Here is a 16,342-nt window from a genome sequence, read left to right on the forward strand (position 1 = left end):
TTTCTAGGACAATGTGCGGGACGAGAGCGGTAGAGCTTAATCATGAATTTTCTTTTTCTCAGTATAGGCCCTAATACTCGCGATCCTTTCTTTATCAATTTGTGAGAGGTCTTAGTAATTTGTATGCACAATTTTACATGAGAGATAGCCTTAGATGCCCTTGACCCTAACTTAGAAGGTTATATTGGCGTCCAATGTCAACAAAAGCAAAGAAACAACCGAGGACCCTAGCACAGCCCCCAGCACATCGACCCTGCGGCCAACGCCCCAGGACGACCTCAGCCTCGCCAACCAGGTCCAGTAGGCGCAGAGTAAGCCAAAAGCAATGGCATCGTACAGCCCTGGCTTGTCCCGATCCATCATTCTCCCGTTGTGACATATCTGCGCCCCCGGGCGCATCGTGTATGCCGAGTACAGCCAGAAGGCCGAGGGTATGAGCCACAGCGCCGCCTGGAGACGCGTGTGGTAGGCCCGGGCCGACCTGGGGTCAGCGGGGAGCCTAAAGTATGGCCATATTGCTGCAGTGAGGGCGGCGAGGCCGAACTATTCGGTCGATCATTGTCAGTCGTCGTCCTCGGATGGCGGTGACTGGGGCACGCTGCTCACCAGGCCAAACAAGCTTGGTACGAATGTTTTTTGCGTGCAGGAGGTCATTCTGCTGTGTAGTTTCATAGACTGGGCTTCGTGGATTCGAGGATTAGATAGGATCTGGGGAAGATGGGCTTTTCTACATGGCCTAGGGCTAAGTGATCGGCGATCCTGCTGCGTGGCAGTGCTGGGGTCAGCAACGCCTATGCCACACACGACATGTATGAACAGTATGGTATGATACGTAACGTCAAATGTCAATTGCTGTCCTTGTACGGAGTACGTACATTGTGTAACTACTGCCCAGACCAAACGCCGGTCCCGAAATTTGAACGCCGGTCCCGAAATCCAAACGCTATGTGTCCCCTCCTACGCGTCGGAGGCGACTGGCTTGTATTCGCCCTGAACGTCGCCGCCCACCCTGCGTTGCCTCCGCATGTAGCAATACCACGCGACAGCGACAAAAGACCCCACGACAGCAACGAGGCAGACGCCGATGCTTGGCAGGCCCCACGAGCTGTCTGCGGCGGTCGGGGCGACAGTCTTGACAGACGCAATGTTGCTCTGTATGACTACAGGCTGACCCGTGGCCAGATCCCACACCAAGGACGCCCCGAGGACCTTGTCATCCTTGTCCAGCGCAGCGCAAGCGACGTACTGCCCACGCGCGTCCGCGCCCAGTGACGTTACCGTCTCGAAGCCCTGCCTGTCCACGGCGCCACGGTAGTTGTCCATGTCCTGGATCGTCGCCGGGTCGTCTCCCACAAAGAGGCCCCAGCGAACAACCTCCGTCGCGCCGTTCCACGAGAGGTACACGGTCGCATTCTCCGCGGTCCCATGCGGCGTGACATCCACACCTATGCTGGGCGGCCACGTCGGGCGTCCGGTCCAGTGGCCGCGCGTGACGCGGTAGGCGAACATGTCGGGTGTGTTGTCGACGCCCAGCCGGCCGCGCTGGACGTCCATGGCGACGCGGCCGTCGGCGGTGTACTCGACAAAGCCGGGGGACCAGCCCCAGGCGGTCATGACGTTGCCGTTGGGCAGCTTCTGGACGCCGCCCATGGCGCCGGCGTCGACGTGCTGGGGATGGAAGTACTCGTGTATGAGCTCGGCCGTCATGGCGACGGTGTCGATCTTGATCTCGAGACCGCGCGAGGCGCAGGGCGTTTCGCCGCATGCGCCCGTGTGCTCGCCGTGGTTGTCGAACATGGTGATGGTGGTCTCGTCGGCGTCGATGAAGCGGGCGTCGTGCTGCCAGGTGAAGTCTGTCGCGCGGCCGTCGCTCAGGTCCTTGAACTGGCTGTGGTCGCCGCCCAGGGTCCAGAGGGGACGGCCGTCGTCGTGGGAGATGAGGGTGAGGAGGCCAAGGTGGCGGCTGGAGACGAGGTAGTCGCCTGCTTGTGTCTTTACGCGCGTCAGTGTCGAGGCCCTCAGATACTAGTGAAAAGGGCGAAGCAAACCTTTTGCACCGAGTTGATGTGGAAAAAGTCCAGCCCCGAGGTATCGGACACGCCAAAGCCAGGGGAATACCTGGCGTGCGTGTCGTTGACATCAAACCAGTGCGAGGCGGACCAGTTGAACAGCAGCTCGTTGGTCGCGGGATCGACCTCCTGGAAGCCCGAGTCCATGAGTAAACCGTCCTCGGAGCCACCCCACTGCGTGCAGTTCCAGGGGATGTTAAAGTAGGTGGTGAAGATGACGGTATTGTCATGCGTGATCTGCATCTCGTGCATGTCGGCCAGCGCGCCATCAAGCCCCACGGCGGTGACGTTGTACTTGAGGTTGTACTGCTCGTCCACGACATGGCAGTAACCATTAGCATGGCCACGCGAGTGGGAGCCCTCCCAGAAGGTCAGGTACTGCGTGCTGTTGATGGACTGGACTTGCGAGTGGTAGGCGTTGCGATACTGCTGATCGGCGTAGACCAGGCTGAGGTCTTTGCCGCTGAGGATCATGGGCCCGCCACCCTCGTGTCCGTACACGGAGCCGATGAAGATGTAGGGGGGCGAGTCTTCGGTCAGGCTCTGGTCCCACGCATTGACCTGGAAGACGGGTGCGATGATGGGCGAGGAGCGGAAGGTCTGTTGGGGGAAACCATGGTGCTCCTCATCGAGGCTGTTGAACTGTTCGACGCTGGTGAGAAGCTGGACGTCGGCTGAGGCGAGGCGAGCCGCCAAGGCTGCCAGTGCGAGGGATGATTGCCGCATGGGTTTCGTATATTCGCTGGTCGGGTAAGGACAGGACGCATCAGAGATGCTCAAACAGACTTGGAGAGGTCTCTGGAAGGGTGTCGTACAGATGAAGAATTAAAGATGAAGAGGCTGAGCCTGATGTGAGACAGCCACGCACAACGCAGGCGATGTATCGAGGCAAACGAGATGACGCAGCGCTTTGAGAATGATTGAACGAGTGAACGAGTGAACGAGTGAATGAATGAATGAATGAATGGCAGAGCTGGCGACGCTCGATGCGATAGAAAGAACAATCAAGGGTCCAGCTGGACTGTGGGAGATGGAGAAAAAAAGATGGGCGGAGCAGCGACAGGCCGGCTTCGTTCTTTCCTTCTGTCATGCCCACCCTAAGGTAGACTAGGTCATTATTATTACCAGGTAGAACCACCCTGAAGCAGACTGTCTGTCGCCTGTCCCTGAAGCTAATGCAAGCCTGCAAGGGCCAGAAGTCCAGGCTCCCAGTCCTCTCGCCCAAGACTCAAGAGGGCCAAGAGTCCAAGACGCAAGCCAGGGTCAACCAGGCACAGGCGATCTCCGATAGCCCATGCTGCCGATCACCACGCCCGATCCAGCGTAGCATCATCCGGGATCTGGACTCTGACCAGAAGTCCAGGACTCCAGGAGTTGACTATCAATTGACACATGTAGCCATTAACATTGAACTACATCCCGAGTATTCGACCCAGCGGGCCGAGGAGCATTGTTCACCATGATCTCGAGAAGCCGAAGGGCCGACTGTGCAGCGGCTGAATTATTATTAAAGTCGTAAATTGCGTCCGAGACGGGAGCCTTGCCCATGGCCCTTTTCCCGCGTCGTGGCTTTTGTGGCTGCCCTCCTCCTCGATTGATTGGGAGACGCACCCTCGCGACTCGTGGACCGCACCATCCACGTTTCCTGCCTTGTCACAACCACGCGTACTGTGTCTTACAACTTACTCACGTATTGTGTCTCACAGGCTACTGACACATCAGTAGCACGGTAACACACCAAGCAGAAGATTGCATCGCACTCTGTCGACATCTTGAGGCTCTAATCTGACCACCAAGGTCGACGATGCTGGACTCCATTGCCAACGCATCCAGCCGTTCAGTCATTGATCAGCCGCTGGACTAAAAACCAGCCTCAATCGTTCGCCATCACTAGCTCCAGGGGCACATGCAGTCTCCCGCTTAGGGGGGCCCATGTCTTTCGAGGTCACAAAATCATAATCAGGCCCTACGAGGCCAGAGTGATCTCTACAGAATGAGATGCGATCTTCACGTCTACGGGTCAAGAAGCCAAGTTGACATCAGCTTACAGAACACTGTATCTACGCCAGGGGAAGACAGGAGACCTCACATGGGCACTGGGCGAAAGGCAACAACCATGAAGGGCAAGACGCAACCTATCTACTACTCCAATCCTCCACCATCATATACCATGGTCCCAGCAATCGTCATTTACGCAAATCCCCCACTGTAGTCTACCTCATATGCCTCGCCTACATCTAAATCGGCTCGTCCCGTGGCTCAATCAGCACCTCGTTGACAGCCACATGCTCCGGCTGGCAGACGGCATACACAATCGCCCCGGCCACGTCCTCCGGCTCCAGCACCTTGGCCCCCGTCGGCTCCCCAAACTTCTTGAGCGCCTCCGCGTCCGTCGACATGCTCAGTAGGTCCGTCTTGACGTTGCCCGGCTGGATCCCCGTCACACGGAGACCCGTCCCCGCCGTCTCCAGCCGCAGCGACTGCAGCGTCGCCTCCACAAAGAACTTGGACGCCGAGTACACGCCCAGGCCGGGGAACACCTTGCGTCCCGCGTCCGACGAGATGGCCACCACGTGGCCCCCGCCCCGCGCCAGCATCCCCGGCACCGTCGACGACAGGCAGTGCAGGAGGCCCTTGCAGTTCACGTCCACCGTCCGCTCCCACTCGTCCGTCTGGCAGTTGGCCATCATCGTAAAGTACATGACGCCCGCGCAGCTCACCAGGATGTCCACCGGGCCCAGCTGCTCCGCCGCCGTCTTCAGCAGTGACTCCACGTCCGCCTTCTTGGTCACGTCCGTCTTGTGCACCAGCACCTTGACGTGGTACTGCGCGAGATCCTTCTTGATCTTCTCCAGCTCCTCGAGACGGCGCGCGGCAATCGCAACGTGCGCGCCCTCCCTCGCCAGGCCAGCTGCCACGGCAGCACCAATACCCGACGACGCGCCCGTGATGACGGCAACCTTGTCTGCCAGGCGTCCCTTGCGCGCCGGTCTTGACACCGCGGTGCCGTTTGTGTGCAGACGCTTGGGCGGCCGGGGCAGCCAGCCGCGAGCGTAAAAGTGGCGAGTATACGTCTCCAACAGGGCGTTGTCAAGGTGCGGCCTCTTCACACCATAAAGATCCAGCGTCTTCTGCGTCGCGCCATCCTTGAGCGCAATCACCGACTGCAGTCCGTGCTCGGTCGGCATGCCGCCCTTGAGAATGTCCACCGTAAAGGGCTCGTCGCCGTGTCCACTGCCGCGACGCTCCCGCCAGGTCGCCACCCATTCGGCCCAGGGCACGCGCTTGGTCGGGTACCCGAGCTCGCTCAGCTTGTCGAACAGCACGCTCATTTTCAGAGGCGCCGCGTCGCCAAAGTGGTACACCACCTGGTCGCTGCTGCTCTCGTGGTCGCACAGCGTGACGATCCCCCCGCTGACATAGTCCACGGGCGCCATCTCGGCGTACCACCCATCCACCTCGGGCGCGATGCCCAGTTGCAGCGACTCGACGATCAGCGCGTTCATGAGATCGTATGTGTTCGTCGCGCCCGTCGTGCTGTGCCCGCTGATGGTGCCGGGACGGTACACCCGCACGGGGATCCCTCGCTTGCCGGCCTCGTAGACGAGCTTCTCGGCCACCCACTTTGTCTGGCCGTACCCGTCCTCGAGCTTGGTGGGTACATCCTCAATCGGAATCGTCGAGTCCTCCGGCCAGCCCTCCACGGACGCGGGGAGCACACCGTTGGTCGAGACGTGGTGCACCGTGGCGCCACCGCGCGAGGCAAGACGCAGAATCTCGCGCGTGCCGCGGACGTTGGCGTTGCGGAGGGCTGCGTAGGGATACACCAGGTTGACGGTGGCCGCCGCGTGTACAATGACCTGCACGCGCGCCGCCAGCTCCTCAAACGCCTCGGGCGACAGACCCAGCCGCTTGCGCGCCAGGTTGCCCGCCACAATCTCGATGCGGTCCAGGTCCGAGTCGTCCCAGATGCCCAGGTCGATCAGGTTCTTTCGGATACGCGCCATGCCCGCGGGGCGACAGTCCTCCGTCGGCTCCGTGAACCGCACCATGCAGATGATGCGCGCCGACGTCTTCTCCAGCAGCGACTTGAGGAGGAAGGCGCCCAGGTAGCCCGTGGCGCCGGTCAGGAGGACGCTGTCCGCGTCGCTCAACTTGCGGAACGCGCTGCCGTTGGTCGTGATCTCCTCAGGGAGCACAGAGTCCTCCTTGAGTACGGCCGGCAGGTCCGCCTGGACGGCAGCCGTGTGGCCGTCGCGTGCGGCTGTGATGGCTTCGAGGTGGCCCTCGAGGGTCGGGTTGCCGGCCAGCGGGCCCAGTGGCACGGGGAAGCCAAAGGCCTGCGAGAAGCGGCTCGCGAGCTCGGCCAAGATAAGGGAGTGACCTCCGAGGTCGAAGAAGTCGTGCTTGGGCGTGATGCTCGCGGCGGGTATGTTGAGCGACGCCGCCCAGATCTTGACAATGGTCTCCATCTTGATCTTGGTGTTCTGCTCCGTCGCGCGCCCGTTGGTCGTCGGCGACTTGGGCGACGGCGGCGGCGGCAGCCCCTTGAGGTCGATCTTGCCGGACACGTCGTGCGTGGGCAGCTTGTCGACCTCCACCCACAGAGGCGGGATCATGTAGTGCGCCAGGTGCGCCGACAGGGCACGGCGGGCCACGGGGCTGTAGCCCGACTCGTCAACCATGAGGACCGTCCTGCCGCGTGGCTCGTCCTTGTCGGACACGACGTACGCGACGAGCTGCCTGGAGAGGCCCTCGCCGTGCGCGACGATGGCGCAGTCGCGGACAGCCAGGTGCTTCACAATGGCTGTCTCGACAGCGGCGGGCTGGACTGTGTAGCCTCTCGTCTTGATCATGCCACCCACTCGGCCCGTAATCTCCAGCAAGCCGTCGGATGTGATCCTAGCTGTGTCGCCTGTTCTGTACATCCTCGCACCCCTTGTCCTGCTGAACGGGTCGGGCTGGAATGCCGCCGCCGTCGTCTCTGGCAGGTTCAGGTAGCCACGGGCCAGCAGATCTCCTCCGACATACATCTCGCCGCTCACGCCAGGGGGAACGCGGTTGCCAGCCTCATCCAGAATGTAAGTGCGGAGAGGGTCCACGGGCAGTCCGACGGGGCAGACGCTCACATTGTAGTCGACAAATTTGCTGATCTCGCCCGCTGCCACCTCGTGCGTCTCGCTGGCGCTGTAGACGTTGAAGATACGCGTGCCGGGCAGAGCCGTCAGGGCCCGCCTGCACAGATCCGTAGTGACAACCTCGCCATTGAGCCAGAGGCTCTTGAGCTTGGGCAGCTTCTCGCCGAGCTCGGGGTGTCTTGACAGGACCGTCGCGAGCAGCGTCGGTGTCATGAGGGTGTCTGTAATGTCCTTGTCTCGCAGCAGCTCGGTCAGCGCCTGCGGGTCGTAGCTCACGCAGTCCGGCACGGCGACCACTGTGGCGCCCCGTAGCAGCGGCCGGAGAATCTCCCAGACGAAGAAGACATTGCAGGCCACGCGGTCGCCGGGGCCCAGGTCGCGCAGGTGGAAGCGAGCATCGTACGAGCGCACGGCCGCGCGGTGCTCGTTGGCGATGCCCTTAGGACGACCCGTGGTGCCAGACGAGTAGGAGACAAAGGCCAGCCTCTCAATGTCGTCCTCGGACGGGAGCGGTTCCCTCGTGGCAAGGTCGACGTGCTCGCCCTCGTCGTCGGCCGCCTTGGCATCCACCACAATCAGCGGCACCTGGCTCTTCACGTGACCGGCATGCGCCTGCCTCGTGATGATGACGGCCGGTTTCGCGTCGTCAATCACGTCACGCAGCAGCGCGCTCGGATACGCCAGCTCGAGCACGAGGAAGGCACCACCAGCGCGCAGCGCCGCGAGGCAGGCGATCACGTAATCGGCGCTGCGGCCCATGAGGACGCCGACAAGGTCATCACGGCCCACGCCCCGGCGCCGGAGGCGGTCTGCGAGCGCCCATGTCTCGCTGTCCAGCTCGGCATAGGTCAATGTGCGGTTCTCGTCCTCGAGCGCGGGCGCGTTGGGCGTCGACTGGGCCTGCTGCTCGAATTGTGACACGAGGTCCTTGTGGACGTCGAGGATAGCCATTTTTATTTTTTCTCCCTCCTCTCTCCTTCTTCTTCTGCTTCCTCTGGATCTGTACCCCTTGTGAGGCTTCTGGTGATGTTACTGGTCCAGTCTGTCTGGTGGAGTCGTACTGGTCCTGCAGGTATCGCGTCTGGACCCAAGCAAGCAACGGGAAATGATTCAATATTGCGCAACCCGAGGACGCGGTAATTAGTATCTTGGATAAATCGGGTATGAAAGAGGTGAATGGACAGGTCGGGCAAGAGAGCACGAGGACAGGCACCCGGGTCCTTTTTATCTGCTCTCCCACCTCATGTCGCTTTCCATGCTCTTCTATCAAGTTAGCGGCCCCTGAGCCCGATGGACCAGCTTATCGTCCATCTCCAATTGTTTTCGCGGGTTTCTCCCCATTTGAAGCTAAATTCACATAACCCGCATCCCGTTCGCCTCGCTTCGCCTTGTTGACCCGCCCCCTCCTTCATCATCGGCCATTCACCACGTCGTCACCTCCCACCACGCCCAAGCCTCGCCTGCGAGACGTCCCAGGTATCCTGCGATCTTGGAGGCTCTCAGGCTTCACTGCGCCCTGTAAATCAAGGTTCCAAGCGCACCCCCATCTCCATAAGGTTCCCCATCCCATTCCAATCATGGCGCGGTGCCCCTCCAACCTTTAGGTGGGTAGGAGGGTCGCACTCCACGGGAGGACGCGGTTGGCTCTCCATGGCCCCCTCGGACCGTCGCTATCGAGATCATGGAATTCTCGATTGCCTTGCGACGACCCGTAGCAGCACGCCGCAGGAGGTTTATTTCCATTCGACCGGACCAGGCACGCCGGGACTTTTCTCTGGCTCTTCTGCTGTGCAGTGAACGTCATAGTGGTGATGAAGGTGGGGGTTCCCGCGGGACAGGACACAGGGCATGGCTGCGTTCGTCACAATGTGGCGCATCTGCCATTGCCATCGCAGATTCCGGTTTTTGGTACTTCTGGTTGGTAATTTACTTATTTAGACAGACGTCCTACTACTGATTTAGTCCGTCCTCGCCAAAAGCATGATGATGCACATCAGTCCCCCGTGGTGGCGCTGTACGGACTGGAGTACTCCGTATAGGGCTCAACAGCGCTGGAGACCCCTACGCCAAGCGCTGCCAAGCTAGAGAACTCTCAACAAAAATTGGCTGCCAGCATTTGCATGTGATTCTGCAAGGGCGACGTGCCAAGTCTGCCTCTGGATCTTGCAACAAGATCGCCACGTGAGATTTCTTGATCAAATGCACAAGGCTGGACATTTCCGTCACTCGCCTCTTGGTACAATAACGCTTCAATTGAACTGATCATGACGCTACGAACAATAATCGCCATCCACGACGACAAAACCCCCCTCTCTACTTCTCGTTGTGCGACAGATCCACCTCCTCTAGAGGCACCACCTTGGACCGCGTCCAGAGCTTGGCCCCGCCGTAGAGGACGACAAAGATGATGATGCTGATGTAGTTGGTGAAGAAGGCACTCGTCTCCCACTTGATAAACACCTTGAAGCCGCTCGTGAGGGCGATGAGCGAGCTGAAGAAGAGGCCGAACCAGGAAAAGTACGGCTGGAAGGGGGCCTTGTACGGCAGGTCGTCGCGCGAGATGCCCTTGTACTTGAGGGCCTCCATGAAGCGCAGGTGGGCAATGTTGGTCAGGGCCCAGCAGATGAGGCCGGCCACGGTGACAATGGCAAGGAACCAGTCAAAGACCACGGCGCCGCCCGCGCCCAGGTTCATAAAGGCGAGCAGGCCGACGGCCGAGCAGACGCCGACGGCGTAGTAGGGGATGCCCCACTTGTTGGTGCGCTTGAAGAACTTGGGGGCGTGCCCACCGTCGGCCAGTGACACGAGGATGCGGCTGCTCGAGTAGACGTTGGAGTTGGCGGCCGACAGGACGGCTGTCAGCAGGACGGCGTTGATGATGTCGGGCAGCACGGGGATGCCCGCGAGCCGGACGACGATGACGAGCGGCGAGGCGGACGCGTCCTGGGCGTTGCTCATGAGCTGCGGCTCGTTGAAGGGGATGTTGATGCCGAGGAAGAAGACGGTCGAGATGAACAGGCAAAAGATGCCCCAGAACGTCCAGCGGATGGCCGAGGGGATCGTCTTGCGGGGGTCCAGCGTCTCACCAGCGGCGATGCCCACAAGCTCCGTGCCCTGGAAACTGAAGCCGGCCGTGACGAGGACGGACCAGAAGGACACAAACTTGCCAAGCGCCGGCTTGGAGTCGACAATAATGTCGTCCGGCTTGAAGGCGCCGGGGCTGTGCCAGTACTTGAAGCCAAGGTAGCCCTGGTCGCCGACGCCGGCGTTGATGCAGATGGAGAGGATGACAAAGCCCACAATGGTGATGACCTTGATGCTGGCGAGGTACATTTCAATCTCGGCAAAGATCTTGGCGGGCAGGAAGTTGATGACGGTGAAGATGGCCCAGAAGATGGCGATGAAGATGGCGACGCTGAGGCTCTTGTTCCAGTACTGGATGATGAGGCCGGCGGCGTTGAGCTCGAGCGCAAAAGTTAGCGACCAGCTCAGCCAGTAGACCCAGCCCATGGCGAGACCCAGCGAGGGATCGACGAAGCGCGTGGCGTAGGTGGTGAAGGCGCCGGCCACGGGCACGTAGGTGGCCATCTCGCTGAGGGAGATCATGACCGAGTACACCACGGCACCGACAAAGGCAAAGGCGATGAGGAGCGCGGCAGGCCCCGCAGACCCCAGGGCGCCTCCCGTGCCCAGGAACAGACCGGTGCCGACGGTGCCGCCGATGGCGATGAACTGCAGATGGCGACTCGTGAGGGTGCGCTCGAGGCCCGTGTGGGAGGAGAGCGCCTCGACATCGTCGGGGTTGGGTGCGGCCTCGTTCTTGGCCACGGGCACAGCCGGTGCCTCCGCGGGTGTCGTCTTGGACCCAAAGAGCGAGGCGACCTTTTCGTTCAAGTCAGGCATGGTGGCGGTGATGGTGTCGCGGTCGATGTCGACGGATTCGAGAGGGTCGAGGCACGATAGGGGAGGGCGCGCAGGACGCAAGGTTGGCCGACAAGACAAGTTTCGAATGTCCGTCTCGTGGAGTTCTCCTCACAGACGATGGCCGGGTGATGATTACCTTGGTAGATGTTCCTTTCCTGGACAAGCTCTGAGCTTGGGGACGCGGTGGGAGGCTATCACGACTTATACCTCGCCCCAGCCTCGAAAATTTCTCTCGCGCGTGGGCGGCCATGGTCCGTGGGGACCCGTCGTGCCTGGGTTTGTGCACCTGTGCTGGCCCATAATTTGTTCTTCCAAGCAGCGCCATCACGGAGCCCACGATGGAGTCGGCCAGAGCTCTTCATCGTGCGAAGGGTGGTTTCGGCCCGTCACTCGGGTTTGGCGCGGTCCTAGACACCCGGTTATGCAGGCGGGCTCTGGGAACTCTGCATAGAAAAAAAAATGTTATTGTGGGCACCGGGCCCGTCTAGACGTCGCTGCTCGTCAGAGCCTCCATGCCTGGCTGCTTGCTGTCCCTCGACGTGAGAAAATTTCCTTTCCCGGCGCAAACCGCTGGACTGCAGGCGTCTCATTTGCCGCTACGGGTGGGCAAGTGCCGCAAGTTACGGCGGGATATTAGATCACAAGGTGCCAACGGTATCAACCCCCGCAGTGCAACGACACTACACCAGTGGCCCCTCCCACACTTTATAACCTACACACTTTTCAACATACCGCCACGAACGAATATCGAAGATTATCAGGCCTTAATTTTAGATACACGTAATGAGGGCCTTTTAGCGACTTAGATTCTTAAATTTCTAAATAATACGATCGTTAGTGATAGTGGGAATATTATATTAAAAATCACGCTTAAAAGAGCGCTAGTATCATAGACTACCCCTCGTCTAATAGCCCGCTAGACCCTAACTATCTTAGAAGACTATATTTATAGCTAGTATTTCTTAAATACCCTAATCAATAATATTCTCGAAGATACTAATTTACGGCTATAAGAAGCTAGTAATCCTATTATTAGTAAACGGACCTTATTACGCTAGCTAAAGGCGTGGGGCTTATATATAAGACACCAGGCGCTAGATATCTCGGACGCCTTAATCGATCGGATTAAATACCTTTTCTTTAACTTCGGGCTATCCGATATATCGATTCTACGGGAGCTTTATTAAGGAGGCTTCCACGCCCACCTCTCGGCTATAAAGAAGGTCCGCTAGTAGCACGGTATAAAACGCCGGGTTAGGACCGTTAAAGAATAATAAAAGAGGCTCGATAACGCCGTCGAATTCCTCTACCAAGACCTCTAGAGGAGCGGCGCGGCCTTAAGCTTTAGCAAGGGCTTGCTATACTAATATATTCGTTAGAAGGGGCAAATTATAGTCTTATAGCGCCGTCTATACGATATTTATCGGGCTGCTTTTCTAGAGGAAGTCGCTAGCCGCCGTGATAGTAACTTCAAGCAAAGAGGCGACTTTCGCGTGCCCGGACCGAACTTCTTATAGTCCCTCGATAGCTATGAAAAGCTTAGGAAGGTCGGCTTCTAGATTTACGGTTATATCGACGCCTATTCCCGCTGTATTATATAGTTTTACGTGGGCCGATTAGCAATAACGTCTCTTAGCACGTTAAAACAATATCTTAAGGCCGTCCGGCGCTTGCAAAAGCAGCCCTTTTTCACGAGATCTAACCACGGCACAGAGACGCCGCTATAGGTAGCGGCGCAAGCGTTACTCGCTAAAGCTAGCCCTAAGAAAGTTAAATATACCGATAAAGATAGAAATATTCATTATTATGCCTAAGGCGATCGGCTAGATAGCTATTATTTATATAGCCTAAGCACAAGGAACGTAAGGATCGAGTCTTAGTGGCGGCAGCTACGGCGTGGCGTTATAGACCGCTAGATTATCTTCTTTAACGAATTAATCGGCTATAGCCTCTTCCGCGAAGATAGCCTCGTCGATTAGGTAGCCGTCTACGCTATCTACGGCGAGATAATCCGCGATAAACTTACTAACTTTATTTATCTATGGAATAGGCATATTATCCGTAACTAGAAGAACCGACCTAATATTAGATCTAGTATACTAAGGGATTTATATTATATAACCGCTAACCTAGACTAGGGCGTTCCTTTCGATAATAACGACGATAGCCTATAGTAGTAGCTTCTTCGCGAAATATAGGAGCCTCTCGAGACGATAGATATCGATAGTCTGCTGCCCGCCGAGACAGAGGCTTAGTATAAGGCACAGCTCCAAGGGCTTAGCTTCGAGGCTAACCTAGTAGAAGAGGATAACCTTAAAAGGCCGTTTATTAGCTTTTATTTAAAGCTTCGCGAGATTATCGAAAAGCACTAAAATTCCGGCATATAGCCTATCTTAGCTATCTCATAAGTTTATACTAGTAGCGCTACCAAATACTAACGTCTATTATAGTAGAATTACCTCGACGATCCAGGCCTCTATAGTAACGCGATACCGCCCGAATTTCAGGCATAAATAAGCCAAGCTATCGAGGAAGGGGATAATATAGAATAGATCGCGAAAAGCTTTATTTCACCGCTATATAGGGTAGTATTTAAAGCCTTACGCGACGGGCCTATATATATATATATAATCCTTATACTACTAGACCCACTATAATTTCCCCCCTATAACACTATATAATATCCGCGAATATAGCCCTTTCCTACGTTCTTTCCCTACTAACCGGCGGTATTATATTAAACGGCAGGTCTAATCAATCTCTTACTTTCGGCTATGTATTTTAACGTCTATTTTAGTAGTAGAAATACCCGAGCTACCGCTATCGATTCCCACGGTCTGCGACACGCACCTATAACGCGAAAAACACAATAGAATACGCGCTGCCTCCGTCGGGCTGCTCTACCCCTTCTATGGCCGGCGATAGCCTAAGCTAGTCGAGATCGACGCCCTAGATACGTTCAGCGACCCTCTAACGCCTATAACTATATATAGATCGCCGTTAATCAGCGGCTACGCGTCGTCGGAAGGTCGTGGTATCGCTAAACAAGCGCTACCCCGATCATCCTCGTTATCTTTAACGCGTAGCGATCGCCTTAATAACCTACGTGGCCACATAAGGCAGGCTATTATTGCTATAAGGCCGGCTAAGCCTGTCTCGCCGTTTAAAAATCCCTATAGCCTTAAAATCCAGGTCTAGCTAGTCTATTCCACCGGTCGCAGGCTCTAAGGTAGTATCTTCAAAGCCTCGAGCTCTTTATTAATAAGTAAGCTAATTCAGATATTCTAAAATATAGCTAATTCGCCGTAGGTAGAATAGATCTACTACTTATCTCGTGGGCCGACCTTAGATTCCTTATAAAAGCCGATTTTCTAACTATATACCTTAAACCTTCTATTCTTTATAATACCCTTAAAATACTCGATAAGTCGATAATATATATCGGCACGTCCTTCTAGAAGAACGGCAAATAAGAGCTTAGGTAGTTTATATCGGTTTCCTTAAAAAATAACAGCCTTTGGGATATACTAGGCTAAGATAATGATTTCCAGTGGGCTATTAGTAATAGCCGGGTTGTTATATGGATTAAGCTTTAATTTATCGAAGATAGCCCCAAAAAGCCTACCTTAAAGCCACGGAAGCCGCGGTCGAGGGCCAAGTCTACGTGTTACGACCCAATATGCGGCCTTCACGTGCTTCCAGGCACACCCCACTATTTTCCACCCATTCACAGCACGATTATCACTTACACGAATAATCGCACCTACGATTATTGCGATTATCACGAATCACTACGAACAAGCAGAATAGATTATTCTTAAGGATAATAATTACCTTAGTATATAGGAAGCCTAGCTTTACTATAGTTAGTCTCTACCTAGCTCCCTAGCTATTAATATAATTATCTACGTAAGATCTACTATCTCGTATATAGACTATAACCCGACCGCTTAAGTTAATAATATCCTAGTATACTTAGTTTATAAACCGACCTTAGATCTACCTACCTTATAGTTAGTCTAACCCGAACGTTATATATTAATAGCTCTTATTCAATATACTACCGTGTTAAGTACTTAAGTAATACGATACTATAGCTAGCGAATCCTCTAAGATAACCCCTAAGTCCGCCGAAAAGGGTAAGGCCACGGCTAAGCATACCGAGCCCTCCTAGACGGCTTAGTCCATAGACTTAGACTCGGACGAGTCCGATAACGAGGATACGAAGATCCTTAAAGGGCAGATCTAAGAGTTATAAGGGCAGCTACGGCAAGTCCTCGATATATAGGCCCGTGATAAGTAATAGTACGACGAAGCCTACCGTTCCTTCTACGAAGGAATAACCTTATAATAATAGCAGGCCGCCTAGCTAAGAAACGAGATAAATAGCGTAAGTAATAATACTATTCGATAGGCTACCGGCAAGGACCTAGGAGAGATTATAAAGCTACGCTAACTAAGACTATTCGATAGTACGACTAAGGACTTTTAAGGGTTCCTAACTTAGGTTAGAGCCTACTAATAGTACTTCCCGTCTATCTTTCGTACGGAAGAAGACAAAGTACGCCACGCGGTAGGATATTTATTAAGAGCCGCTCTCGTATAGTTCGAACCCACTCTTAGGGACTTCGTAACTAATACCTATTAATACCGAAAATAAAAGATAAAAGATATCTTCGCGTACTATAATAACTTTAAAGAAATATTAAAGGCGACCTTTAGGACTATCGACGAAGAACGCCTAGCTAAGAACTAGCTAGAGGCGTTAAAATAAAAAAGGTTAGCCTCGGATTACGGCGCCCTATTTACCTAAATCGCGTCTAGGACTACCAAGAGTAAAGGAGATAAGATAGCCTCTTTCTACCGAGGTCTTAAGGACGAGGTTAAGGACGAGCTATATAAGGAAGACCGACCCGCCACCCTCGCGAGCTATATCGCGATAGCCGTTAAGATCGATAACTAATAATTCGAGCGACGACGCGAGAAGAAGGGATAGTACTTTACTAATACCTTAAACCGCGATCGTAATAATAAAAACCGAATCTACCCTAATATAGGACGACCGCGATTCTACTAGAGTACGGCTCTCGGCGGAACCTATACGGGACTAATAGATCTCGACGCGATAGAACGAAAGCTCGCCGCGATAGATAAAAAGAACCTTACCTACTATAACTACGCTAAGAAGGGATACTTTACGCGCGAATATTA

The 16,342-nt window shown here is 55.5% G+C and overlaps 4 protein-coding genes across 4 annotated transcripts; all 4 read right to left on the reverse strand.

Annotated features, from left to right (window-relative positions):
• Positions 1-11: 11 nt before the first annotated feature.
• F5Z01DRAFT_456961 (uncharacterized protein) lies at positions 12-784 on the reverse strand. The gene is made up of 2 exons (XM_046259879.1): positions 607-784; positions 12-543 (listed from the first exon to the last, which is right to left on the reverse strand). The coding sequence occupies exons 1-2, from the start codon at positions 670-672 to the stop codon at positions 172-174; spliced, it is 438 nt and encodes a 145-aa protein (XP_046121114.1). The 5' UTR covers positions 673-784; the 3' UTR covers positions 12-171.
• A 173-nt stretch (positions 785-957) lies between these two features.
• F5Z01DRAFT_616964 (ASST-domain-containing protein) lies at positions 958-2,795 on the reverse strand (the record flags this gene model as incomplete). The annotated part of the gene is made up of 2 exons (XM_046260947.1): positions 958-2,017; positions 2,170-2,795. The coding sequence occupies 2 exons, from the start codon at positions 2,793-2,795 to the stop codon at positions 958-960; spliced, it is 1,686 nt and encodes a 561-aa protein (XP_046121115.1).
• A 1,307-nt stretch (positions 2,796-4,102) lies between these two features.
• Positions 4,103-8,264, reverse strand: F5Z01DRAFT_457154 (uncharacterized protein). The gene has a single exon (XM_046259883.1). The coding sequence runs from the start codon at positions 8,156-8,158 to the stop codon at positions 4,307-4,309; it is 3,852 nt and encodes a 1,283-aa protein (XP_046121116.1). The 5' UTR covers positions 8,159-8,264; the 3' UTR covers positions 4,103-4,306.
• A 1,078-nt stretch (positions 8,265-9,342) lies between these two features.
• F5Z01DRAFT_457157 (amino acid permease/ SLC12A domain-containing protein) lies at positions 9,343-11,377 on the reverse strand. The gene has a single exon (XM_046259884.1). It carries the CDS (start codon positions 11,108-11,110, stop codon positions 9,521-9,523), a length of 1,590 nt encoding a protein of 529 aa, XP_046121117.1. The 5' UTR covers positions 11,111-11,377; the 3' UTR covers positions 9,343-9,520.
• Between the last annotated feature and the right edge of the window lie 4,965 nt (positions 11,378-16,342).

This window comes from Emericellopsis atlantica (genome assembly GCF_019669845.1).
Source record: "Emericellopsis atlantica unplaced genomic scaffold F5Z01scaffold_5, whole genome shotgun sequence".
NCBI classification, from domain to species: Eukaryota; Fungi; Ascomycota; class Sordariomycetes; order Hypocreales; family Bionectriaceae; genus Emericellopsis; species Emericellopsis atlantica.

What these genes read in the sequence shown, in the direction of transcription:
- F5Z01DRAFT_456961 (XM_046259879.1), bottom strand. Translation starts at nt 672, where the DNA reads ATGAAACTACACAGCAGAATGACCTCCTGCACGCAAAAAACATTCGTA. An exon ending in TACCAAGCTTGTTTGGCCTG is followed by an intron (nt 544 to 606) that starts GTGAGCAGCGTG and finishes TCGACCGAATAG; the next exon opens with TTCGGCCTCGCCGCCCTCAC.
- F5Z01DRAFT_457157 (XM_046259884.1), bottom strand. Translation starts at nt 11,110, where the DNA reads ATGCCTGACTTGAACGAAAAGGTCGCCTCGCTCTTTGGGTCCAAGACG.
- F5Z01DRAFT_457154 (XM_046259883.1), bottom strand. Translation starts at nt 8,158, where the DNA reads ATGGCTATCCTCGACGTCCACAAGGACCTCGTGTCACAATTCGAGCAG.